The 25159-nt window shown below is 31.4% G+C and overlaps 13 protein-coding genes and 1 pseudogene across 14 annotated transcripts, besides 3 other annotated features; 5 read left to right on the forward strand and 9 right to left on the reverse strand.

The window, feature by feature from the left end:
* Window positions 1-249: 249 nt before the first annotated feature.
* On the reverse strand, window positions 250-3386 carry TVAGG3_0043000 (DNA polymerase zeta catalytic subunit family; the record flags this gene model as incomplete). The annotated part of the gene is made up of 1 exon (XM_001322763.1): window positions 250-3048. One exon carries the CDS (start codon window positions 3046-3048, stop codon window positions 250-252), a length of 2799 nt encoding a protein of 932 aa, XP_001322798.1.
* Window positions 3387-6184: 2798 nt separating this feature from the next.
* Window positions 6185-6214: a mobile genetic element.
* A 1154-nt stretch (window positions 6215-7368) lies between these two features.
* Window positions 7369-8029: a terminal%2Cinverted (terminal inverted repeat of Maverick-1B transposon ID:TVAGG3_0043020).
* Window positions 7369-25159: part of a mobile genetic element that runs on past the window's edge.
* Window positions 8030-8266, reverse strand: TVAGG3_0043030 (uncharacterized protein; the record flags this gene model as incomplete). Its single annotated transcript, XM_001322765.1, has 1 exon — window positions 8030-8266. The coding sequence occupies one exon, from the start codon at window positions 8264-8266 to the stop codon at window positions 8030-8032; it is 237 nt and encodes a 78-aa protein (XP_001322800.1).
* Window positions 8315-8740, reverse strand: TVAGG3_0043040 (uncharacterized protein; the record flags this gene model as incomplete). Its single annotated transcript, XM_001322766.1, has 1 exon — window positions 8315-8740. One exon carries the CDS (start codon window positions 8738-8740, stop codon window positions 8315-8317), a length of 426 nt encoding a protein of 141 aa, XP_001322801.1.
* TVAGG3_0043050 (uncharacterized protein) lies at window positions 8771-10345 on the reverse strand (the record flags this gene model as incomplete). Its single annotated transcript, XM_051220803.1, has 1 exon — window positions 8771-10345. The coding sequence occupies one exon, from the start codon at window positions 10343-10345 to the stop codon at window positions 8771-8773; it is 1575 nt and encodes a 524-aa protein (XP_051105789.1).
* On the reverse strand, window positions 10373-10801 carry TVAGG3_0043060 (uncharacterized protein; the record flags this gene model as incomplete). The annotated part of the gene is made up of 1 exon (XM_001322767.1): window positions 10373-10801. One exon carries the CDS (start codon window positions 10799-10801, stop codon window positions 10373-10375), a length of 429 nt encoding a protein of 142 aa, XP_001322802.1.
* TVAGG3_0043070 (uncharacterized protein) lies at window positions 10847-11107 on the forward strand (the record flags this gene model as incomplete). Its single annotated transcript, XM_001322768.1, has 1 exon — window positions 10847-11107. One exon carries the CDS (start codon window positions 10847-10849, stop codon window positions 11105-11107), a length of 261 nt encoding a protein of 86 aa, XP_001322803.1.
* On the forward strand, window positions 11132-11329 carry TVAGG3_0043080 (uncharacterized protein; the record flags this gene model as incomplete). Its single annotated transcript, XM_051220804.1, has 1 exon — window positions 11132-11329. One exon carries the CDS (start codon window positions 11132-11134, stop codon window positions 11327-11329), a length of 198 nt encoding a protein of 65 aa, XP_051105790.1.
* On the forward strand, window positions 12071-13589 carry TVAGG3_0043090 (annotated as a pseudogene). Its single transcript has one exon. A coding segment is annotated over exon 1 (1519 nt).
* Window positions 13610-13882, forward strand: TVAGG3_0043100 (uncharacterized protein; the record flags this gene model as incomplete). The annotated part of the gene is made up of 1 exon (XM_001322769.1): window positions 13610-13882. The coding sequence occupies one exon, from the start codon at window positions 13610-13612 to the stop codon at window positions 13880-13882; it is 273 nt and encodes a 90-aa protein (XP_001322804.1).
* TVAGG3_0043110 (uncharacterized protein) lies at window positions 14625-16937 on the reverse strand (the record flags this gene model as incomplete). Its single annotated transcript, XM_051220805.1, has 1 exon — window positions 14625-16937. The coding sequence occupies one exon, from the start codon at window positions 16935-16937 to the stop codon at window positions 14625-14627; it is 2313 nt and encodes a 770-aa protein (XP_051105791.1).
* Window positions 17302-17598, reverse strand: TVAGG3_0043120 (uncharacterized protein; the record flags this gene model as incomplete). The annotated part of the gene is made up of 1 exon (XM_001322770.1): window positions 17302-17598. One exon carries the CDS (start codon window positions 17596-17598, stop codon window positions 17302-17304), a length of 297 nt encoding a protein of 98 aa, XP_001322805.1.
* TVAGG3_0043130 (organellar and viral DNA polymerase type B) lies at window positions 18428-19058 on the reverse strand (the record flags this gene model as incomplete). Its single annotated transcript, XM_051220806.1, has 1 exon — window positions 18428-19058. A coding segment is annotated over one exon (631 nt), but the record flags the coding sequence as incomplete, so codon positions are not given.
* On the reverse strand, window positions 22734-23740 carry TVAGG3_0043140 (organellar and viral DNA polymerase type B; the record flags this gene model as incomplete). Its single annotated transcript, XM_051220807.1, has 1 exon — window positions 22734-23740. A coding segment is annotated over one exon (1007 nt), but the record flags the coding sequence as incomplete, so codon positions are not given.
* TVAGG3_0043150 (uncharacterized protein) lies at window positions 24079-24628 on the forward strand (the record flags this gene model as incomplete). The annotated part of the gene is made up of 1 exon (XM_051220808.1): window positions 24079-24628. A coding segment is annotated over one exon (550 nt), but the record flags the coding sequence as incomplete, so codon positions are not given.

Raw genomic sequence — 25159 nt, forward strand, 5'->3', positions numbered from 1 at the left:
GGGAAGTTTTGAAAAAAAATAGTAAATTTTGCATTATTTAAGTATGAAAGAAGCAAAAGAATGCTATATTTTAGTTTCTATATATTTTTGAAATAAAATGGTGGCATTATTGAAGATTGAGAAAAATTTCAAATAATATAGAGTGTTTGCATATGTATAGTATCCATTGAATATCTTCAAGGCAGGCTCATTATCAAAAAGTAAAAGATCATAAATATATAATAAGTAATTTACAATGATAAAATTAGTTCATGGTTCGTATCTAAGTTTTGTCAACTGCAAACAGATATCGCAGTCTATGGATATGCATTCTATATCATCAAATCTACAATTCCTGCACTGTTCACATTTAGACAAATATTCGTTTTTGAGACTTTTATCAGCCTTTTTGATGCCAGTTTTTCTATTTTTCTTATTAAATTCTTTCAAAAAATTAATCATTTTTTCAGTTTTTTCAACGTTGATCACCATAAAAATTCTTTCAAGAGTAGGAATAATCAACTTTGTGACGTAGTAGTTATAATCTATTTCTTTTAAGCAACTAACAACATAAACAGGTTCATCAGCTCTTGAATACAAAGGATCAGTTAATTTCTTTCCTTTGTAAACCAAAAATCTTATTTTATCACCTTTTCCAAGTAAAATTTTCCTATCTCTTTCTATCATTTTCTTGGCAACTTCGCACTGAACTGTTTTAGTTCTGTATTCATTAATATTTTGGCCGAGTTGTTTCTGTATAATGAAATCACTCAAAGGAATCATTCCATTATACATTTTTGTCATCATTTCTTTGACAAAATTAACACCATCATCAAAAGTTTTCTGTAAAATAATTGATAAACTCCGGAAAATTAAATCTTTCAGAAATTCACAACTGTCACTTTTTTCTGTTTCAATTCCTTTTATATCAATTTCATTTGGCTGCAAATCCATTCTTATTCCTGCGTAATGTTTCTTTGAAAAGATAATGAAGTTCTTGTAGATCTTTTCAAGCCTAATTTTAACAGGATTTTCGAAAATTTTTTCGTTCATTTCCTCACAAATTTGTAAACTTTTCTGATAAACTGTCGAATAATCGTCAGAACCGAAATTTACAAACAAAGAATCAGTATCACCATAGATTACATTGTAATTCTTTGTCTGCAAGAACTGCATTGCCATGTAATGATAAACTCTTCCTTGTCTAGTAATTTCAGCTGAAATTTGGTCAATTCCAAATGTTTGGAACGAAGTAAATCCATAAACAGAGTTACAGACAATTTTGATTGCTTGTTGTCTGCAATCAAGCACTTCTATCTCTTTGAGTTTGTTCTCTTTCCTCAGTTCTTCGATTTGACTTTTGACTTCTTCCCTTGATTTCAACAAATCTTTCAAAATCTCTGGTAATATTCCTTCTCTCTTTTCTTTTGAAACAAACTTCAAAAATGGAATTTCATCCTTTTCTGATCCTTCAATCTGATGAACTTCAATTTCATCCAAATTGCTACTTTTATTCAAAATTTTGCTTTGATTTGTCAAATTGTCACTTTTTATCAAACTGTCAGTTTTATTTTCATCAACTATTATTTTATTAATAGTTTGATTAATTTCACTTTTATTTTCATCAGCTAAAATTTGATTTGTCAAATTGTCACTTTTTGGTAAATTGTCACTTTTCAATAAATCATTACTTCTATTTTCATCAATTTTTGTTGAATTGTAATTTTGACTTGTGTCACTTTTTCGTAAATTGTCACTTTTCATTTGATTTTCAATTGAATTATTGTTATCAAAAGAATTGGAAATTTCTGAATCATTTTTGTTGAACAAATCCAATTCTTTCTGAATATTTTGTACTATTTCATCAGAATCAACATCTTTTCCGTGTTTCAACAAATAATTACTTCTATAATACATTTTATTTGCAGCCAAATCGTCACTCTTTGGCAGACATGTTGAGAAACATATGTTTTTCGCTATAATCAATGAAGGATAAAGAGATTGGAAGTCAAAAAATGAAGTGAAACTATTTTTGTAGTATTTATGTTCCGGCTCAATAACACTGCCTCCTCTTAATCCACTGCTATGGCTGTCATCATTGGAATTGATTACAAAGTTACGGGTGTGACACTTTTCCAAAATTTTTGACAAAACCATTTGAGTTGTTATTCTAAACGAACTTTGATACAAACTAACAAATGTGATGCTAGACATCTGCACTGTGGACTCAACAAACTTGTAATGATCAATTAATTCAATCAAACCGTCTAACCGTTTCTGACAAACGTTGTAAACTAGTTTACATGGCAGATTTTGTGAAAAAGTTGGATTTTTTAAGGTTGGAATTTCTTTGTTGAGTATTTCGTGGCAGTAACCTTCCAAAGTGTTTGAAGACCTTTGTTTTATGAACTCTGGGTATTGAATGAATGATAAAAACTCACGTCCAACGATATTCAGAGATTTATTAACAGATCTTCCGGAAGAAGTCTTGAATAATGATAGATATCGCTTTCCAAATGATATAATTATGTCTGGATCAGTGTCATCTATGAATTTGGAGAAAGATTTCATTAATTCTTCTGAATTTTCAAAAAAGTAACAGTTTTGAAGGTCTGGTTCTGGTTTATTCACTATAAATGATGGTTTGCAGATCTCTTTGTTTCCTTCTTTGATGATTGCTGTTGCATTTATTTGTTTTTCATTCTTATCAAGGAAAAAATCGTAAATCATGACTCTAATGTTAGGAATTTCGGCATTAAATGGTGTAACACATAGTTCTTCGTAGTTTATTTCAAGTTCAACTGTTGTTGTTGTGATTCTTTCTTTGATTGGAACTAATTTGTAGTTAGATGGACTGTAATCTATCCATATTCCTGTGTGGATACCTGTTTCGGTTCCAAATCGTGTGGTTGTTGTGATGTAATGTTCATATGGAATTACAAGGCCTTCGAATGCTTCAATTGAGTCATCAACACTGTGTAAATCATTGTAATCCTTAGTGTATACTTTGATATATTGTGATTTTTCTTCTTCGTAAGCAATAAAGTTGTATTTTTCGACAATTTCCATTTTAACGATAGAATAATGGAATGTAGTTAATGCTTTAGAGATTGCCTCATCAATTAACTCATTGTTAACCGTTTTTTGTCCGAAATATTTTAAATAATAAAATGGAAGAAAATTTTTGACGCGAATACATATAGATCTTTGTTCATTATCAGTGCCAAATATGAGTATTTCGTTTTGACTTTTAAGAAATTGCTCTGAATTTACATCAATTTGGGTAGATAGGAATTGTTCCACTTTTAAAACAAAAATTTTTGTATCATTCTTAGGATTGGTTCGATTCCTAATCCATTCGGATGGAAATGATGGTGGATGGAAGTTTTGGGCACGCTCAAGTTCTTCACTTAACATAAATTTGACAAAAATACCAAAGTTTCAGAGAGCATTCAATTATTTTGAAAAGGTGGAATAAATTTCTGAAATCCAGCTTATTTTTCTAAATTAAGATTTCAAATTAATTGATTTATTTGATTTCAGTAAGGATGTCAATTTGGAAGAAAAGTGAGAAAATTCCTAAAATGCTAAAAATGAATTTTCCAAACGTGCTTTTTTATCTCATTTTTTTGATTTTGAAAAAAATTTGGAGAGAAGAACTCTTCGTTTTTGAATTTTGTCACGATGGGTTTAAAGTATATTAGACACATGTATTGATATTACTATTTTTGTATATTTTGAGAGAAAATCCCTAAAAAGTGAGAAAATCTGAGACGGTTTGAGAAAATATATAAACTATTGAAAATTTGAATTAAACTTCTAATTTGGAAAAAAGAAATTTGGAAAGAAGAAAATTCAAAAATCGAGATTTAGACTCAGTATCAAATGCAGAACAAAATATTTCTTCATATGAAGGAAAAAAATTTTCTTGTGAAGAAATAGAGTTTTTAAAATTTTATTGTATGTAATGAAATAAACAAATATTAAAATTATTTTTTGATAACAAGAAAATTCCCAACAGAAAATATTTGAGACAAAGAAAAAAAGAAAATTGAAAAATATTACTCTCCTTTACATTTCATGAGATTTTCAATTTATTTTCATAAAATTGACAATTTTATACGTTTAGATGAAAATAAGTGATTTTGCTTGAAATAAAAATTATTGTTTGTTTACAGCTATCAAATAGATTTTTGCTATTTTGATTAAAATTTATTAATCAAATTAATAATTTTTTTTCTAAATATCTTAAATATCTGGATCACTCACTGATACGATGAATTAAACGATAAAAATAATACAAACTCAACTAAGTTTCCTGTCTTTCAACCAAAAAATATTATGCAATTTAAATTAAATTGTTTATTCAAAGATAAAACAAAGATAAAGTAATTATAATTATCATATACTTTATGAATAACTCTCTAATTGGATAAGATTTTCGTACAAATATTTTTATTAATATCGATAAGAATATGTTTACCTACTATCACCATATGTCGATAAACGAAAGTAGAGTGATTTTTATCATCGAAACTTTTTAAAAGCTGTAAGCAGGAAGTAATAATCTTGTTTTTTCTGAGTTAGTTGTAGAACTATTGATGCCGAGTTATCATTGTGATGCAGAAGGATATCAATGTACTGACTGAAGGATATGAATTGAATTGAATTTTATTGAATTTCAATTTGATCAAAATTTGTTGAAATGATATGAATGTGTCAACTTCTGTATCATTCTCCTTCACTCCTTCCTTATTCTTTCGAGAACGAAGCTAGCTCAGCTTTCGCTGAGCGAATTGACACTTTTCATGCCCTAAACGTACATACTCTCAAATTTATCGAAAAAATTAATACCACCTAAACTAGTATATTCTTATTTTAAATATGATATTATCCTTATATTCCACACTAAAATTCATTTAAATCAACTTTTAAAAAAAGTTCGAATCCTGCGCATCTCACTTTTTAAATTTTCCAAATGGAAAATTATATTCTCCTAAAGAAAGGTAGTCTCACGAAAATACGTTATTTTCCCGATGCCTTGGAAGCAGCTTTGCAGGTTACCCGTAAGGTAACCAGTAGAAGTTTCTGAGCAAGGATGAAGAAGATTAAAGAGCCTTTTTATTGCAAACGCTATATTTGTAAGTGTCTTTGTAGAACTTCTCATAAATTCAAAGATTTCCAAAAACGAATTTTTCGATTTTGATATAATAAATGATATTTAAACAAATTATAGATGTGTTTGCAATTAAAAAAATCCGAGTTAACTACAATATCTTCAATTTTTGTCGTTCACTTTTTCATGTCATACTGATAGCAAGAATACTCACCCAATTTGGTTACACTTCATGATAGTTTGAAGTAAAAAAAGGCCACAGTTTTTTTTATTTGATATCGTTATCTAAATTTTGTACAGAAATGAAATAAATTATAATATGAAACGTGTGTTATTATGCTTATTGGGAAACAATCCAATACTTATGTCTGAATGAAATGATTATTTCTACGAGATTTTTCATATTCAGCTAATAATGCTATCAAAATCAAATAACAATAAAAAGTTATTTTGTACATAATGTAACTTAATCTTTAATACTATATAGAACTTCGAAATACGACTAAACGGTGCGAGTTACGCGATTAAATACCTTTTTTTCGATCGAAACTTGAAAGTGAGGATAACTCAATGAGCAGGGGTATGGGTTCGACTTTTTCTATTGGGCAACTATTTTTTTCTTTTCATTGTTTCAGCATTTTTTTATGCGATTATGCATAATTATTTGATTTCCTATATATTCAATAATAAATTTGTTCCGAACTCTTAACAAATAAATAAATTTTTAGAATATTTAAATTTATAGCGAGAGAGGGTCAAAGTTGCTATTTGTCACTTTTCCACAAGAATATAATGGGGAAAAAGTTATCATATAGTTGATCTCATTCACTGAGGTGAGAGATGCATGTAGTGTAATATGTAATGGGATAAACAGTGGGATTGCTGTTCTAAGTCCTAGGTTCGAGACACATTGGCTTCATTTTTCTCTTTTTTATTGACGTAAACTATTCAATTTTTGTGTTCTCCATTCAAATTTCAGAATTTTTTTTGCAGATTTCACGCTACATTCGAAGTTACCTTTTGTAACAACCACCACTGCCTACGAAAGACGAAAGTGTGTCACGATTTCACCCGGAAATCCGACGGTTGTTTAAGAGTATGCACTTTTGTCACCTACTCAATTTATAGCTCCCTACATTAATATAAAGTGTTCGAATAGTTCATATATAGTTTCTTTAAAATAATTTGTTTCATTTTAAATTGGTTTGGCACAATGCTTGACATAACATGCACAAAGCTATGCCATTTTAAAATATGTATATCAATCAAGCCGATTAAGTCCATCCTAAACGAAAATCATCGATACTCATGAATTTATGATAGTCGTTCTTGATATAATTGCGCGTTTTAAAAAAATGCTTACTTTTGAACACAGAACTTATCTATCCATATTTATCAATGAAAGTTTATAAGATGCATTAATGACAAAACCTTACTTTATCAATTATAATCTTATCGTAAATTTCAAACTACAATACTGTGGGGCAAATATTAAATAACCACTATGTTGCGGATTTTATGTAAGTTTGCAAACTGTAAAATGTAATTAAACACAAATAAAAAAAAATGTAAATTTTAATCGAGAAATTTAGCAATCTTGAAAGCCTTGATCGGCATCTTTTACAAGATGTCAGTAATGCATATTCAATAACTATGAAAATCTAGCCAAGCATGGATTTTTTTCGAAAAAAAATTATATTAAATTTCATTTTTCATTCTTTATACAAGTTTTAACCTTTGGTGCAATTATATCCTATCGCAAATGCATTATTGACGTTATTACTTGGATACTTCTTCATAACGCTAAATCTTCAAATTAGTTATGTGTTTGTTACTAATAGAAGTTGGAAAGGTATTAAAAAAGGAAATGTTAATAAATATACATGTTTAATTAAAAAACAAACAAGAATAAATTAAATAATTTTATTTCTTAGGAAAGTCTAAGTTTTGTAATAGATAAATTGCTTTTTGTGTCTCTTCTTCATCAATTTCTGGATGTTGATTCTCAGGTGGCGGACTAATTAAAACATCATGGGCAATATCAAACCCTTGTTTTAGTTCGTTGGCAGAAGGAAAATGATCTTCTTGTATTGGCGTTATTAATGATTGAAAATCATCAGTTGATTCTGCATTTTGGGAATTTTCCAAATTTTCATTTGGAAAATTTGAATTTTGAGATTGAATTCCTTGAGATGTAGAATCTGTAGTTGTAGAGTTTTCTGTAGAAGAAGAGGAATTTGAGTTTGCGAATTGTAGTATGTCATTGAAATTCTAGTTAGTATACATATCTTGGGTACGGAGGCACTGCGCGCCTCCTTACCCTTGATATGTGAATTTGACACTTTACAAAACCGCTAACGTATATTTTACAACACAAACGACAACACTAACTTAACCTTAAATATTTACAAAGCCGCCAACCACTTCACCTCACTAATGTAAAAAATAAACGTTCTCACTTACAAAAGTATTGCAACTCTTCCCATTGCTGTGCTTCACATAACAGCTCATAATCTTCTGACTCACTTTCTTCTTCATATAGGTCAAAATCACTGTCATAGTTTATACCTGTAAGTTTTGACAAAGCTAATGAAACACGCTTACCGTTTGTATCTATTGCTTTTATATATCTCCCATTATGTTTGTTGTCATAAACGCTCAAACTAACTTTACCCTTTCTCCCTCGTATCTGATAGAATGTATTTTCACGAGGAACAAAGAACAAATTCTTGAACTCATGACCGTTGTAGTTTGTTATCTCAATAGTTTTCGTCATTTATATAAAAATAAAATAAAAAATAAAATAAAAAATAAACTTAAAAATTAATGATATCACCACCCTCACACGTATGAAAACATCCATTTAAACTTAGGGTAGAAGGGTAGATCTAACCTCTTTTCTAACCTCTTTTCTAACCTGTTGAATTCATTGCTTTATAACTCTCTTCCTTTCTCCAACTCTTCTAACTTCTTCTTAAGTTCAGCAATGTTGTCCTCATGAAGTTTAATCTTCCTTAATATACCTTCTCTATCTAATGGTTGCTTTATCTTTCTAAACTGAACTCTACCATCCTTCATAGTATGAATGTAAAAACCTTCTGGAATAGTTCCTGATTTAATGTATTCTACCAAAAACTTTTGTTTCATTGCTTCAGTGACTTTATTTGTCATTTCAATCAAATAAAAATTTTAATATTAAATAAAAATAACGTTATTTTTTCAGTAAGGAAACGCAGGAGTTTTACGATTTATTTGAGGAGTAGGTTCTGGTTTAAATGTTGGAGTCGGTTTAGGAGTTGACTTTTGAACAGGAGTTTGTACTTCCATAGGTTCAGGAGTCATTGAAGGTGTTGGAGTTTGTTTAACTTCAGCTACTTCAGTATTATTTACAACATTTGCTTTATTTCTTTTCAACATCATAACTGCTCCTGCTGTAGCTAGCAAACCTAGTGGGAGACCATATCTTATATAAGGACTTGACCAAATGCTATTTTTGACAGGAGCTGGTGGAACACCTAACCTTGGTGAGACTGCTCTTTGCCATTGTGCAGCTCGTAAGAAATATTCAATAGGTGCTCCATAATCGTTTGGTAAAGTTTGTTTCATAGATGGTGAAGGTTCACGAGAGCTTGATGAAGAACTCATTTATAAGCTTTAAAAATAAACGTTCATCCTTTATTCCTCACTGTCGTCCGTAGCTAAGTTATAGTCATCTAATCTTATTATTGGGATTCCATTAGCACGCACCTGAATGGCAAAGCAACAATCCCTCATAAATCCAATAAGTGGCTTTGGTACATTTTCAGTTGCTAGTTCAATAGGTCCTTTAACAGACAATTTGTATGTTATTGGAGCAGTAGATGTTTGACCTTGCTGGAAGCAAAAGTCCACTTCAGTTGGAAAACCACATAAGAAATGTGTGTTGTCATAGCTATCCCATTTATGTTCCACACTACCATCATCCACCAATGACCTCATAACATCTTCATTAAATCCTATCATATCATTGTTTGTATTGCAGGCGTTCGCAACCATTTCATAAAATACAGGTCCATATGATTTTTCAGGTTCTGCAGGCATATTTCCATAAGCTCCCATGGAAAGCTGAAGATATTTAAACTTAGGGTTCTCAAAATTAACATAATAGTTGTCTTTCTTTCTAAATAGTGCCCAAATACTTTTAACATTAATAGGCGTATAAGCTGCTGTAAATGTTGCACTTGAACTATCTGTATTCTTTGAGAATGAACCGTCCATAGGAATCCAATCCATAACTTTAACAGGAAAACATAAAGCCTCGTTTGTATAATGTTCTACAAGTTCTGTATAAATGTTAGGGTCTAAAGAGAATGACTTTGGATGAATGAAACATTCATTAAAATCCATCTTTGTTCGAAATAGTTGCTGGGTTACAGTTGTAATAGTAACTGTTCCACTAGCTTCTACTGCCTTCGTTATCATAGTGAATGGTTCATTCCATGGAACAAATTTATTTGTCGGTGGATTTGAATCTGAAGCAAATGCAACTTTAAGAGTTGGATTGAAAGCAATGATATCATTTACAGATATAGATGTGCATTGTAAGGCGTCGCTACTGAACTTTACTTTAAGCTGAATGTTACCAGCAAATGCAGGAATAAATCTTATAGCTTCTAATGGTAAAAACTTTCTAACAGGAATTCTTAAACGAAGCTTAAAATCAAATGATTTTCCTGCTGTAATTGGACCACTAACAATTTGTCCTGTTCTGCATGTTCCCGAATGACTCCATACATCTTCATGTCGAGTCTTTGAGAAAACATCTACTTTCTTTATTTGTTCGGTAGTTTGTGAGTTTGAAGTTATATATGCTTCTTCTCTTGCGTTGTCTTGAGAATATACGATACGACCATTTGCAAGGATTTGATATCCAGCAACTGCATAGAAAGCGTCATCGAAACCAATCCAAAATCCTGGTGGGTTTGTTTTATTGGAACCTGAACCAATTTCTTTATCTACAATAAATTGACCTTCCATTTTATACGTAATGAATGTATTGTAAAGGTCCAACATATTTTCACCAGGAGGTGAGAGATTGAATGTTACCCATGTGTTATCTTTAGCAGTTCCAGGTTGTGATGGAATCTTTGCGTCAGAATATTTTCTATTAGTGTCACCAATTTGAACTGCATTGTCTATGATATCGAAATATGAGCGAATCTGATGAATATGCTCTGCTGGAGTAAATTCGTTTAACTGTTCGTTCTGCATGTATTTACTTCGGATAAAAATATCTATTTACTTCATTATTCTCACTCTTCTTCTTGGCATTCGTGGTGGAAGTTGTTTCTTGACATTTTCAATGAACTGTACATTCTCTTTTGTCTCAACTTCTTTCACTGGTGGGTCAGGGTTCTTTGACTCGGTTTGCTTTTCAATGAAATTCACGAACTTTGCAATAAGCTCTTGGTTCGTTATTGAAAGAACATCTGGCTTCTTTTCTTCTTGTTCTATTGACTTTTCAGTTTGAATAGAAGGTTTTATATGGGCTTCGCCCTCGGTGCCATGCACCTTAATGTTGTCGCTCTCTGTATTCGCTAATGGAACCTTTCTTTTTCTTACGTATATTTTACCATCTTTACTCTGACTTACATAATAGAAAGGATGTTGTATTCCTCTTGCGTCATTTAATATAATAGACTCTCGTTCTGATTTTGACAAGCTCATTTTACATCGGTTAAAGTTTTAATTTTATTTTTTATCTGCAGTCAAATGACTCAGACAAGTCATATGGACAAGACCCAAGGGGTCATAGATGTTGAAGCATTGAAGAAAGAAATTCGCGAGCAAATTTTATCCGAACTGAAGGAACAAAAACAAGAACAAAAACCAGAGAGACCAAAGAGAAAACTTAGTGAAAAACAACTTGCTGCATTAGCTGCTGGAAGACAAAAGAACCCACGTTTGCTGGCGAAGAAAGCTAGAGAAGAAGCTGAAGCAAAAGCTAAAGAAGCTGAAGCAAAGAAAGAGTAAATGGTTTATTTTTATCGGAACTAAATGTATAGACAAATACCTTTATCTGTTGCGTTCAGTAGTGAAAACCCTGACGTCAAAATAAAGGGGAACAGAGTAACGTTTAAGTTTCCAACAGACTGGATTGTGAACATAAATGAAGAGAAGTACATTGGCATAACATCTATGTATATAACACGTGCTTTCAGAAAGGTTAGTAGTAGTATAGGATGGGTTTTGTGACTTTTTTTGTAAACGTAAGAATTCATACAATATTGAACGATTTTGTATCATTATTTTTAACATTATTTTTTAAAATAATTTATTTTTTATTCTTACATAAATGACCCAACAAGTAAAACCAGATAAAATAGATTATCGAATTTTAGAGGATGGTGTTCCTGTTTATATTCAAAGATTTAAAGGGAAGCAATATTATAGAATTCTTAATCCTGAATACATAAAACATCAATTTAAAAAGGAAGACTGTGAATTATTAAACGCTAATGAATATGAAACCAATAAGTCAAAATTGAAATATAAATATATTGGAAGTGATGAAAGATGCAAAGATAAAGATAAAGTTTATTCAGTTTCATATAATGAATGGAAAACCAATAAGATAAGAAAACATTTAGGCGATTATGGGAAATGTTCTGAATTCTTTAAATCTAGTATGTATGAGAGAGTAAAAGAAATTAGAAATAATTATTTTCATGAATAAAAGATTCACTACCATAATGAAATATTTGATGGTCAGAATATTAATTTACAACTTAAAAATGGGTCAATGACTCGCTTAACAATTGGTAAGACTGCATTAACAGGAGCACACACTAAGGCTGTATGTTGTGAAAATGGATGTTGTATGCCATTTATTTAATAAAATGCCACAGAAGAGACAAAAGGAACCGTTAATGATGGTTTTGATTCTTGATTCAAAGAGGTGGGCACCCTTAAAACATTGATTTTATTTTTATATAAATGAATAGCGTAGATTTAAAAAATTTAATTGGTGATTTAGTACTTAATCAAAATTTTCTTAGTTATTATGAATTAAAATCATATCTCCAAAAACATAATAAAAATATAACGGGTGATGATATGGAATATTATTATCCATATTATAAAAATGAAATTTTGAAATATCATAATAAAATAATTTCTGAAATTAAAGACAAAATTAAAAATAATGAATATTCAAAGGGAAAAACTAAATCACAACTTAAACAGTTGAAAGATTTCAAAAATAAAGTATTAACAGAAGAATATTGATGAATTATATAAATTATATAATCCTGAGCCGCAAAAACCAAAGGAACAAAAACAAAAGGTGCAAAACACCCAGGTCCTTCAGACCATAAATGAAGCACAAGCTTTAATTTATGATTCATTAGTTAAACCATATTCAGCCCGACTTTTAAGTGAAGATCAACTTTTGGAATTCATCCTTCAACATAAACTCGAAGCGGGAAAGTATATCAAACCTTTATATACAGCATATTTAAAACAAATGAATAGAATACATCCAGAATTAATGAAGGAAGGAATGAATTCCAAAATCAAAGCAGATAAAATTAAACCACTTACAACACCAAAACCTCCAACAGTAGTACCTCCCCCTCCTTCAGTTAATCCTTCATCATTCACTTTATTATATCCATTTCAAACATTAAAGAAGCAAAAAGATTTTAAAAAGGATTTCAAGATATTAAATAAACCAATTGACCCAAAAATTCAACCGTTAAAGGAAAAATTTAGTCGACCTTCATTTGCTCCATATCCATATTCATACGAAATCGATCATCTGGAATATTCAAAAGGAAACGTTACTTATTTATTTGCCATTAACATTAACACTAGATATTTATATTGCATTCCAGTGAAAGGGAAAACAGAACAGGAAACAAGAAGAGCTATTCAATACTTACTAGATCATGAAAGAGTAGATAATATCAGGGGTGATGGTGATAAAGGATTTCAGGCAGCTATGACTCATTATTTTCCACAAATTCATTTTTACTTTTCATCCTCTCCATATACGTTTCATAATAAAATAGTTGATGCGGTAATGAGAACTCTTAGAGATGCGTTAGGTGTTAACGGTCAGATATACTGGGATGGAAATCATGACTCCATCATACAGCAGTTAGTATATTATTACAATAATACATGGCATAGAACTATAAACATGAAACCAGTGGAAATGAAAAATGATATTTCAAAAGAATGGGAATATATTAGAAAGCAAATGGAAAGGTTAAATGATGTTAAACGTGAACAAATTAATTCGGGGCTCATGAATTTTAAACAAGGAAATAAAGTTTTAATTCATCTCGATTATGGAAAAACTGATAAATCAATGACAAAAAGAAGACGAAGATTTGACACAATAGCTGAATTTGTTAGATATATTAACGGCAATGCATTAGTTGAAGTTGACAAGAAATTAATAGAAATTCCGATTTATTTTATTACTCCATTATATTTAAATAATATTTAATTTTTTTTATTTCGTAAGAAATGAGTGACAACGAAGCAGTCAAGAGTCCAGACGATGAATATAAAAAGAAACTAAACAGAATTAAATCAAAAATATGCTATTACAAAAAGAAGTCGCAATGCGGTGGGGTTGAAAACGATAAAGAGAGGAAAGAAATAATCGAAAAATTAGAAACTTACCGTTCAATCATTAAACTGAGTGAAGCAAAAATAAAAGAATTTAATAGAATAAATAAATTGGTTGGAAGAGATGAATTTAATAAAGATGAATTTTTAAACTCTATCCAAATTTAATTTTTATTCCTCTTCGACAACATCTCTCTTTCCATCATTACTGCATAACCACATTTTCTCAATTTTAGTGGTTTGTTATTTTTAACATGTTCTTGCATCATTTTTATCATTTCCTCCCTTGTTATGATTCGTGGTAAATTTTGAGCTTGTGGGGTATTCATTTATGATAAAAATAAAAATTTAAATTATGCCGTTCTAAAGTTTGAGACAACATGACATTTTGACAACATCATGGGTTATTCAATAATTAATTATTTTTGAAGAACTGAAGGTGTCACTATGTCACTCAGTGTCACTCGGTCATTTCACTTCTCTGAAAAAATGAGACAACATGACATTTTGACAACATCATGGGTTATTCAATAATTAATTATTTTTGAAGAACTGAAGGTGTCACTATGTCACTCAGTGTCACTCGGTCATTTCACTTCTCTGAAAAAATGAGACAACATGACATTTTGACAACATCATGGGTTATTCAATAATTAATTATTTTTGAAGAACTGAAGGTGTCACTATGTCACTCAGTGTCACTCGGTCATTTCACTTCTCTGAAAAAATGAGACAACATGACATTTTGACAACATCATGGGTTATTCAATAATTAATTATTTTTGAAGAACTGAAGGTGTCACTATGTCACTCAGTGTCACTCGGTCATTTCACTTCTCTGAAAAAATGAGACAACATGACATTTTGACAACATCACAGGATTAATGCAAAAATAAATTCAAATCATACTTTATAAAGCTTCATTTACAGGTATTTCATCATCAGTAAATGAATCCTCATTATCGTTTGGTTCAACCTGTTTATATAATCCTTTCATTTCTTCTTTCAAAACATAATACCATGTCTGTTTACCATCTATTCTTCTCTGTTTCTTATCACATTTATCCTTAATACTCATTTGAAAATTCTTGTCTTTCATGTCTGATGGTTTGCATAATAGGGCATTTTTACATGTCATACCTGCACACAATTCATCATAATGTGTATTTATCCATACATCTAAAGGATTTGATGATAATTCAATTAAATCTTGTTTGGCTTCAGTCATCGGTATGATTCGTACATTAAATGATGAAAGGTCATAATTGATAAAATATGTTAAAAGGTTATCATAAAATTCCTTAGTGCATGAATCCATCAAATTCTTGAAATAATCAAATTGACCCTTATATTTACCATTAACTCTTAAAACTACATATCTTCTGTCTCCAACTTCAATTTTGACAGGGTAAACGTTATTAGTTACGAAAATGAAGTTTGCAACATTCTGAGCTGTTCTTCTGGGTTGATTCTTTTCATTAATTCTTATCTCATTATCCGTTATAATTGATTTCAAAGCGTTGAAGTTTGCGAGTCTGTCTTCACCTACATTCTTGAGTTCATTAAGTACAAGAAACATTTTATTTTCAACTACTGAGTTGAAATTACCCGTTAACTCACTTATTTCAGTAATGTTTTTACATGAATAACCAGCGAGAAGTTCAGAAATAATGTCTGTGAATCTGTTTTTACCTGTTCCCTGAAGTCCTTTCAAAATAATTGCTGTTTCATTCTTGATTCCAGGATGTTGAATCATTGATGCAATCCAGCCGAGAAGGTATTTATACACTTCATCGTTATTATCACAAATGGCTTCTTTAATGAAATTCATAAACATCTCAATTTTTGAGTAATCTAGTTTTTCGAGAATGTTGTATTTATAACCTTGAAACGTTGAGAAAACATCAGGAGAATTAGATTTAAAGCAAACACCCTTAACGGTTAATGAAGACAATTGATTTAGTAGTACATCCCATGCTGTTATGGTTTTACCTTCTTCATTAAATAATTTAATCATTTTAAGTGACTCTTTCATGTTTGATTGAAGAACGAATGATATTTGATTCATTTTGTCGTGGATATTATAGTCCTTTTGAATGAAATATTTATTTCCACAATCTACAAAACGGATTACACGTGATAAATCCTCAATTACTTCAGAACTGTTTTTATACTGATGATTTTCAGCCTTGCGTCTAATATCTGTTATCAAAAACGAGTCATCAAGTTTGATATCAAATGTTATTTTTGGCTTACGTAATAAAGGCAAAACATATTCATCATAATATTCCTTTTGATATAGTTTTAGAATCTTCACCAAAACAAATGGAGAAGTCATTAAATATGCATATCTACTACGTGCTTTTTCAAAATTACTTTTTGCATTTTCTGTTAAGCTACAGAAGTTATAAACGTTATCGTATGCTTCATTAATTAAATGATTAGGTAACGAATTAATAGCTTGAAACAGTGTGAATAATGTAACTTCTTTTTCTAAATTCATGTTTCCACCGTCATTATGTACTTCAAAATCACGCATGCTATCAACTATGCTTTGAGCTAGTTTATCGTCAATGTTTACATCTTTGTTTTCATTCATTATACTCTTTATTTCCTCGTTCTTTTGTTCAACTCTTACCTTAATATTCAAATCATTTAATATATCATTCACTGTTCTGGTTATGGTTGAGTCATAACTTCCACGAATGAATGAGTATGTATTGATTGGTTCTGTTGCATTCTTGCGAACTCTTGAATCAGCCATAACCACTAAAGAACGCTTTGAATCATCAATAGAAGTCATTATATCAATATCATAATCATTGCAGGAATAACATTTAATCATTCTGTTCGAAACTGCATAGAAGAAATTAGTGTTGCAATAAATGTGAAGACCTCCTGATGCAGTTTTAACGATAACATCTTTATCCGAAAGTTTTGATAAAATGTCTTTTCTAACTGTTTCTTTAAGTTCATCATTGTACGATTTATTGATATCAACATCTATAATCGTTAAATTTGATATTTTATTTACTAATAAAGCCATACCAGTTTTCCTTCCTCTTCCTCCATCATGTTTGAGGTAGTTATGTAAATCAATCTTGTTTTCACCAATTCTTTCGTTGAGGGTTTTAGTTTCTGCCACAACTAATTCCTCAACTAATGAATCAATAACTTTTTCATCAGAAACGATATAGTTGCTGTTGTTGTTTGTTGCTGTCATTTATATAGGAATAAAAAATAAAAATAATTTTAAAACTAACTTTATTTTTGGACCGCATCATATTTCCAGTGATGTTGTCAAAATGTCATGTTGTCTCATTTTTTCAGAGAAGTGAAATGACCGAGTGACACTGAGTGACATAGTGACACCTTCAGTTCTTCAAAAATAATTAATTATTGAATAACCCATGATGTTGTCAAAATGTCATGTTGTCTCATTTTTTCAGAGAAGTGAAATGACCGAGTGACACTGAGTGACATAGTGACACCTTCAGTTCTTCAAAAATAATTAATTATTGAATAACCTAAAACCATTAACGATAAAATATATTTTTGGTCGTTTATGATAAAAATAAATGGTTCATTTACTCACAATATTTTTGTACAAAACGACCCCAAACTTTTAACTTCTTTTCTGCAGCTTCTAATGCTATCTTAGCGAGTTCATATTCTCTAAATTCTCTCTTTAAATCTTCTTGTTCCCATTGGTCTAGTTCGTATGGAGAATCTCTATAACCATAACATATCTCACGTTCATGTTCTAATTGTTTTTCGCACATTTTTCCAACTTCTTGTTCGAACAAAGGTTTAGCATTCTCTACTGTATCTTCGAGTTCTTCTTCATCTAACTTCTCATGAACTTTCTTGTCTATGGAGTCCATAATTTTTCCAACTGCTATGCAATATTTTGGAGAAGCCCACATTGCTATATAGTTTATAAGTCTTGGGTCTACATACGTTCCTCTAACCTGTTTGATTTCATCAGGAATTCCTGCATGAATTTTGTATAAAAAGCAACCGCCGGAATTCAGACGGTTGCTATATTCTTCACAAAATGCCTTATAATACTCTTCCCAGGACTTATTTTCCAACAACTTTCTAAAGTCTTTCCTAAACTGCTGACACATATTTGTTGCATTTATATAACCATCCTTGTCTCTACGTAAGACTTCAATACCGTTATAAGTGCCTTTTGTGAATGTTTCGCCATTAGATTTGTTAGTGAATGTTTTTGCTTCGACTGACATTTCTGTTCTTACATACAAGATAAAAAGTTAGAAAAAAATAAAACTAACTTTATTTTTTTCTATCTTAAGGAAATTCATTATTTTTGTGTTGAATTCAGCAAAAATATATTTTAGGGTAGATGGTTAGATCTAACCTCATTTCTACCCCAGTTATTTTATAAACATTTTACATGATATACGTTATGAATTCGTGAGATTCTAAACAGTTTTGTAGCTTCTATTTCTTCTTTTAGTACATCGAATGTTTTAACAATGCCGAAGGTTTCTTTATATTTCTTCTTGACATCAGATAATAGGAAATCGTCAGCAGTTGGATAGTTTTTGTTCAGAAATGCTAACATGTCCATTTTATCTTCTGCTGGTTTCTCTACTTCTTTCTTTAAGTCAGCATAGTCGTTTCTCATACGTTCTATCTCTTTGACGGAGTAGTTATATTTCCTCATTGCTGCTTTACATTTAGAACATTGTGGATTCATTTTTGCGTTATACATTGAAATTTGACCTGCTAGAACAACTAAGGCGTCAATGGTTTTCTTTAACTCAAAAGCAGTTGGTTTTATCTGTTCATTCCATACCTTACCTCTTCTATCTTTATCTCTTATCTGCCATACACATTCTGCAACTAATGAAACAAAGTTGTCGTATGTCTTAAATTCTTCAGATTTATATATGTCAGAGATGTTCTTATATACCATGTCGCAATCTTTGTCCATAACCTTATGGTTGCAATGATATCCTAGAAACTCATAGTTTACCTTACGTATGAACTTCTTTATTTCTACTGAGTCAGTTGGTTTCACTTCTATTTCATCGAATTCATGAATAGTGAGCTTTTGTTGTTGGATTTCAGGCAATTTGGGTAAATGGTCAATAATGTCCTGCATGTCATAAAGATATTCTTCATTTTCTTCATCCTGTGCGGTACAGTCTAAATTACTTGTTAAAAGTTCTTGCTTTATCTTCTGGATTTCTGTTTCAAAAGTATATGAAGAAGGAATAAAGCTTTTCATCTCTACTAACATAGATGTTGGATTCATGACTAACGAGTTTGGTGCTGTTGTTTGAATTGTTGTTGTGCCGATTGTTGAAATCATATCTTTTATACAAAATAAAAAAATAAATAAAAATAAAACTAACTTTATTTTTTATTTCGGGAAAATTCATGAAAATTCAAGAGGGTAGAAATGAGGTTAGATCTAACCATCTACCCTAAAATATATTTTTGGGTCCTTTACACTCATTACGAAGAAGTCTTGACAAAACATTTACGAAGAAGTCATGAAAATTCAAGAGGGTAGAAATGAGGGTAGAAATGAGGTTAGATCTAACCTCTTCACCTAAACATTATTTTTGGGTCCTTTACACTCATTACGAAGAAGTCTTGACAAAACATTTACGAAGAAGTCATGACAAATTCAAGAGGGTAGAAATGAGGTTAGAAATGAGGTTAGATCTAACCATCTACCCGACATTCTCGTCAAATACAAAAAAATGACACTTTTTCATTAGATAACTGTTATTTTTTGACGAAGTGAAGATTGACACTTCGTCAAAAAAATCCCTGAAATCATGTCTTTACATACAAAAAAATACAAAAAATGACACTTTTTCATTAGATAACTGTTATTTTTTGACGAAGTGAAGATTGACACTTCGTCAAAAAAATCCCTGAAATCATGTCTTTACATACAAAAAATACAAAATAAATAAAATAAAACTAACTTTATTTTTTATTTCGGGAAAATTCATGAAAATTCAAGAGGGTAGAAATGAGGGTAGAAATGAGGGTAGAAATGAGGTTAGATCTAACCATCTACCCTAAACATTATTTTTGGTCATGGACTTCGTCCTCGCCGCTTTGCGTCTTTATGTTAAAATAAATGGTACCATTAATAATACATGACTGTTCTCATTCATGTCTGATTTACATCCAATGAAAAAGTTTAGAAGAATTTTCTTATTCTTTCTGGCATATTTTTGTCTTTCCAGTACTCCCGCTCTAATGGTCCCAGATGTGTTGGCTTTGACTCTCTCAAGTTCTTAGATGGTATAACATCTTCAACACCTCCTTCATATCTTACTTTATAAGTGTCATCGTTTATGTTGTAGTCAAGTATTTCAATAACCACTCCTCGCTTTGCTTCGTCAATGGTTTCAGCAAGTTTGCCATTACTACTTTCAACTAATTTATGTCGAGGGTAAAATGCAATGGAGTCGTCAGCAGCTTTTATAAGATATCCATTACCTTGCGTAGAGTCTACGATATAATAATTTCGACTTAACCTTAAACGTTTCTTTGTCAACGGTTTGTCGTCAAGAACTACACGAACTTTTGTACCAGGAATGAGGGTAAATTGTGTTGAATTTCTGATATTTTTGTTTGACTTCGTTTCTTTTGTATATACTTTTCTTCTTGTTGTTGTGTCATGAATTTGGTGTATGTCCTGTTGTAGAATGTGTTGAGGAATTATATACTTCGAGAAAATGTTTCATTGTTTCTTCGTAAAGTCTCGCTCTTGGTTTAAATCTCTGAGAGTCCTTATGAAGCGGTTTATGATGCCGAGTATGTTATGGTTATGGTCTTCAGTAGTGTAGTGAGTTATGTTATGCTTAATGAGAAAATCTGTGATTTCGTTGCTGAGGTATGCACTGTCTTGGTCTGATGTTAAAGTACTTGGCTATGTTCTGCTACAAACTTTTGTAAAACTCTTAACACTTCACGAGTTCCTTTATTTTTCATTGGATATGCATATGCTTTACGAGTGTTAACATTAATGAAGATGAGGAATATTTATGTCCTCCTTTTCTGCTTTGAATGAGAGTGTCAAATTGGTATGCGTCAGGAGTGTTGGAGTAAATTGGTTAAAAAGTAGTCGTAAGGGTTTATTTTTGTTTGATGTACAACATTTTTGTCAAAGAACCTTTCACTTCAGCTCTGTTAGTAAATCCCCAACTCTTTGCAGCTTCATTGAATTTCTTAAATGACCTCCATGGATGTTGTTCGAATACTTCTTTCAAGCTCATTTATGTAAAGTTAAAGATTTTATTCTAGGCTCAAGCGCGTTCATTGAACGCGTACCATGCGAATACAGTCACAAAATGGTGGCATATAATCTTTACCCAAGCCTGTTGGATTTGTTGTGAAAGTGTGTGAATGATTTCCTGTGGTTCCACAGAAAATACCTGCGCTTGAATCTACTGGTCGCTTGAAATATCATATCTATCCATTCCCTGTCTATCCGAACCTGCTGCAAGATTTGTATAACCTCTTTTTGTTATTGAATGTGAATGATTACCTGTTGTGTTTGTAGTTCCTGTATGAGTGTGCGCAGGTAAGTTTGCTTCAGTAATTTTCTTCGAACCTCCTGTTTGCTTTGAAGAGTTAGCACAGTATAAGAATTTGTCTACAATCTGCTGCCATGTACCAAAACCTAAAACTGTTGCTGGATTTGTTGAGTTTCATTGACGATAAATAGAGCCTATAGGATATAATGTTTCAAGAATCTGAGTCTTTAATGTTTGAAGCTCTGTTTTGTCTGCTTTCTTGTCTAACATTGCGGGTAGTTCATATGCTTCAAAGTTTCTGGCATGATCTTCGATATTCCTGCAACTCTTATCTAAATTGTTAAGAGTATCTTTTACGCTTGTACTCGGATTCTCTAAAGGTGCACTTGAACCAAGGTCAAAGTTCAATATTACATCGTCTGCTCTAACAGTAGTGAAGGATTTATGTGTATGGTTCTTGTCAGCTTTACTGTCTAACATTGATGGTAGTTCATATGCTTCAAAGTTTCTGGCATGATCTTCGATATTCCTGCAACTCTTATCTAAATTGTTAAGAGTATCTTTTACGCTTGTACTCGGATTCTCTAAAGGTGCACTTGAACCCAAATCATAGTTCAATATTACATCGTCTGCTCTAACAGTAGTGAAGGATTTATGTGTATGGTTCTTGTCGGCTTTACTATTTAATGTAGCTTGAAGTTCATTTATATCGGAGATATTGTGTTTATGAGATTTCAAAACTTTGTTCATTGCTTCGAGTTCATCTTTGTCAGCTTTACTTTTAATAGCATCTTCAAACGTTATTTTTGACTTAACTCTCAAAGTAAATCTTGGTTCAACTAGTACACCGTTAACATTGAAAGTAGAGGCATAAATTTCACCGGTATAACCAAATGCTTCTGGTGCTTTAGCTACATCATACTGTACAGTACAGCTTATGTCATAACCTTTAGCACGAATGTATTTATATCTTCTTTCATTAACATTTTTTGTCTTCACTTCATCACTTCGTGTTAAATATCCATGGTAGTCCGTTATAATCTGTTCGTCTGAACTTATATAATGAACATGGTTCTTGTCCGCTTTACTATTTAATGTAGCTTGAAGTTCATTTATATCGGAGATATTGTGTTTATGAGATTTCAAAACTTTGTTCATTGCGTCAAGTTCATTTTTGTCCGCTTTACTATTTAATGTAGCTTGAAGTTCATTTATATCGGAGATATTGTGTTTATGTTCTTTATCTGCTTTTTCGGCTAATTTCTCTTCTATCTCATTTATTTCAAGTTCATGCCTACCACCACCTCCCGAAGAAGTATTTTTCTTCAGCTCTTGAAGAACATCCACTTCACCATCTTTGGTGTCAATAATGAGACTTTGAGTTAAAACCTTTCCTGTCTTAATGGATGTTTGTAAAACTTCTTCTTCACCGTGTTCGGGTCATGGTCGTCATCATATCTTGTGAAATCAGAGATGTGTCATACATTAAGCATATCTGTCTCAAAAGTTCTGCTATTTGAAACTGGAACGAAAGATATACAGAACTTTCATCATCTCCTAAAGTCAAGTCTGCTTTCTTAAGTATTTCTTGAATGTATGCAATGAGAACAGAGTACCTTGGAAAATATTCGAACAATATTTCATTAGCTGTTGGTTTTGGTGGTTCTTCTGGAGTTTCTGTTGTTTCAGTTCCTTCTGTAGGTTCTGTTGGAGTTTCTGCATCTCTTGACTTCAATGCTCTTGCTCTCAAAGACCTAAATGTTAGAGCACCAGGTTTTACAAAGGACTTTATAAATGCTTTAATAGTTCCTGGTAAGTTATTGTTAGCATTAAGTAAGTTCCTTATGCTTCCATCATGTACGTCCATAGCACTATGTAAAAAATCTATACTTTTCTTGTAGTCAGCAATAGACTGACTGTGATTTTTTAAAGATTTGTCAATACCTTTAAGCCAATCTTCATGCATGTCTGATACTGAGCCAAGAATATCATTTGCTTCCTTTAGTGTATTTTGTGCTTCTCGTAAAGTATCCAATCCCGTACGTGCATTGTTTGCTATACGTCTTACAGTATCTATTTGACTCCTTGTTTCTTGCATCCAACCAGATAAAGTTTTAATAGTATCCGAACCATTTGAAATGAAGTTCAAAGCATTTTTAACGTCATCTAAAGCTTCTTCACCAAGTACTGCCCATATCTTTCCGATTTGGTATTGAAGAACTCCATATGAAGCAGCTGTTAAACCAGTATTTATAAGGTCCCATATCCATGATTTAGCAGTTTTTCCATTTTTTCCATCCTTTCCATCCAAACCGTTTTCGCCTTGAGGTCCTTGTATTCCTTGTATTCCTTGTATTCCTTGTGGTCCTTGAGGTCCGGTGTCACCCTTCTCTCCTTTCAGTTCATCTTTATGTTCGTTATAATATTCTAATGTCATAAGGTGTACATCATTACTGTTACCAGCAACGCCAAGAATTTGTTTCTCATTCATGACTAAATTCTTTAAGCATTTAATGTTGTCGTCAAATCGAAAGCTCTTTAACAATTCAATGAGAACATTTAATACTTTCACTAATGAGGCATCTACTGTAGAATTTATATATTGCACCGTTCCATCATTTATGATAGGAACTTTACTTATTGTAATGAATGGGTCATAAGTGTTAAAAGTATCGAAATCAATGACTTTTTTAGTTTTTCCATCGTCAATGACTAAATCATTGCCTTCAATGGTTAAAGTTGAGTTTTCGTTTACTAGTTCATGTGCTCTTCTTGCTTCATTTGTTTCATACGCATATACAGCAATAGTCATATTTTAATGAGAATAAAATGTTGTTCTATTTGCAAAGTACAGACCCAAACGAATACGGGACAGTAAAGCTACAAACAAACTTAGGTCTTCAGAATGAAGCGCTTGCTTTCAGAGTTGTTGACTTCAATACTATCGCAACTTTTGTCATAACAGATGAAACAGATTTCATAGAGATTGAAATAGATGACAAAAGAAGTTTTATAACATTTCCTAACAGAGCAGAGTATAGAATAGATAAAATTGCTGGAGTCATAGATACTCTCATAAATGAAGAAACTATTGACAACATAGATGTCGAACTCTCTTCTGAGGGAACATTGAAGTTCAGTAGCAAGAAAGAGTTCAAGATAACACGAATGAGTCATAGAGTTCAACTTCTTTTAGGAGCATACCATATGACATTTCCTTTGAAAAGTGTTGACAAAACGATTGAGATGAAATCTGTTCCATACGTATGTTATGGCAATTGTTTATACATTGAGTCTAAAATAGCTAATGTCACAGGCATTTCAGGAGTTAATAGTAAAGGTTCAGTAGAGTATAAATCTTTCTGTTATGAAGTAAATTCAATGTTCATTCCAAATGTTCCTGTCATAGCAACTCATTTAGGTAAATGGGTTCGCATTAGTCCTCATAATTTGAAAGACATGCAATTCAGACTTGTTGACTTTCAAGGAGAGCCTGTAGAACTGAAGGCACCAGTGCGAATGACTGTTGAAGTTGACTTTTTAGAAAATATTAAATGCAACAGCTTACAAGAGAACTCAGAGCTAAAAATATAAAGTATGAATGTTATGTATTAGGTCATGAACTTTGGTTGTTGCTGTTTGATGAAACAAATGAGTTAGTTATGTCAGTCAAGAGAACAGAAAAATATTGTGTTAGTGAAAACTGCACCAAGTCAATAAGATTAGGTTTGCATTATGAAGATGAGTTCGATACTGTTGAAGAAGTTTTGGATAGATATTACAAATTGCTTTAATTTACTAAAACATATTTCAAGCAAAGTTTATATTCTGTTGAAAGTTTTGTATACTCGTTCGAATATTTATACTTAAACTCAACTCCTGTAGTTCCTGGTGTTTCAATGATGCGGAT

Source organism: Trichomonas vaginalis, chromosome IV (assembly GCF_026262505.1).
Source record: "Trichomonas vaginalis G3 chromosome IV, whole genome shotgun sequence".
Lineage (NCBI taxonomy): Eukaryota > Parabasalia > Trichomonadida > Trichomonadidae > Trichomonas > Trichomonas vaginalis.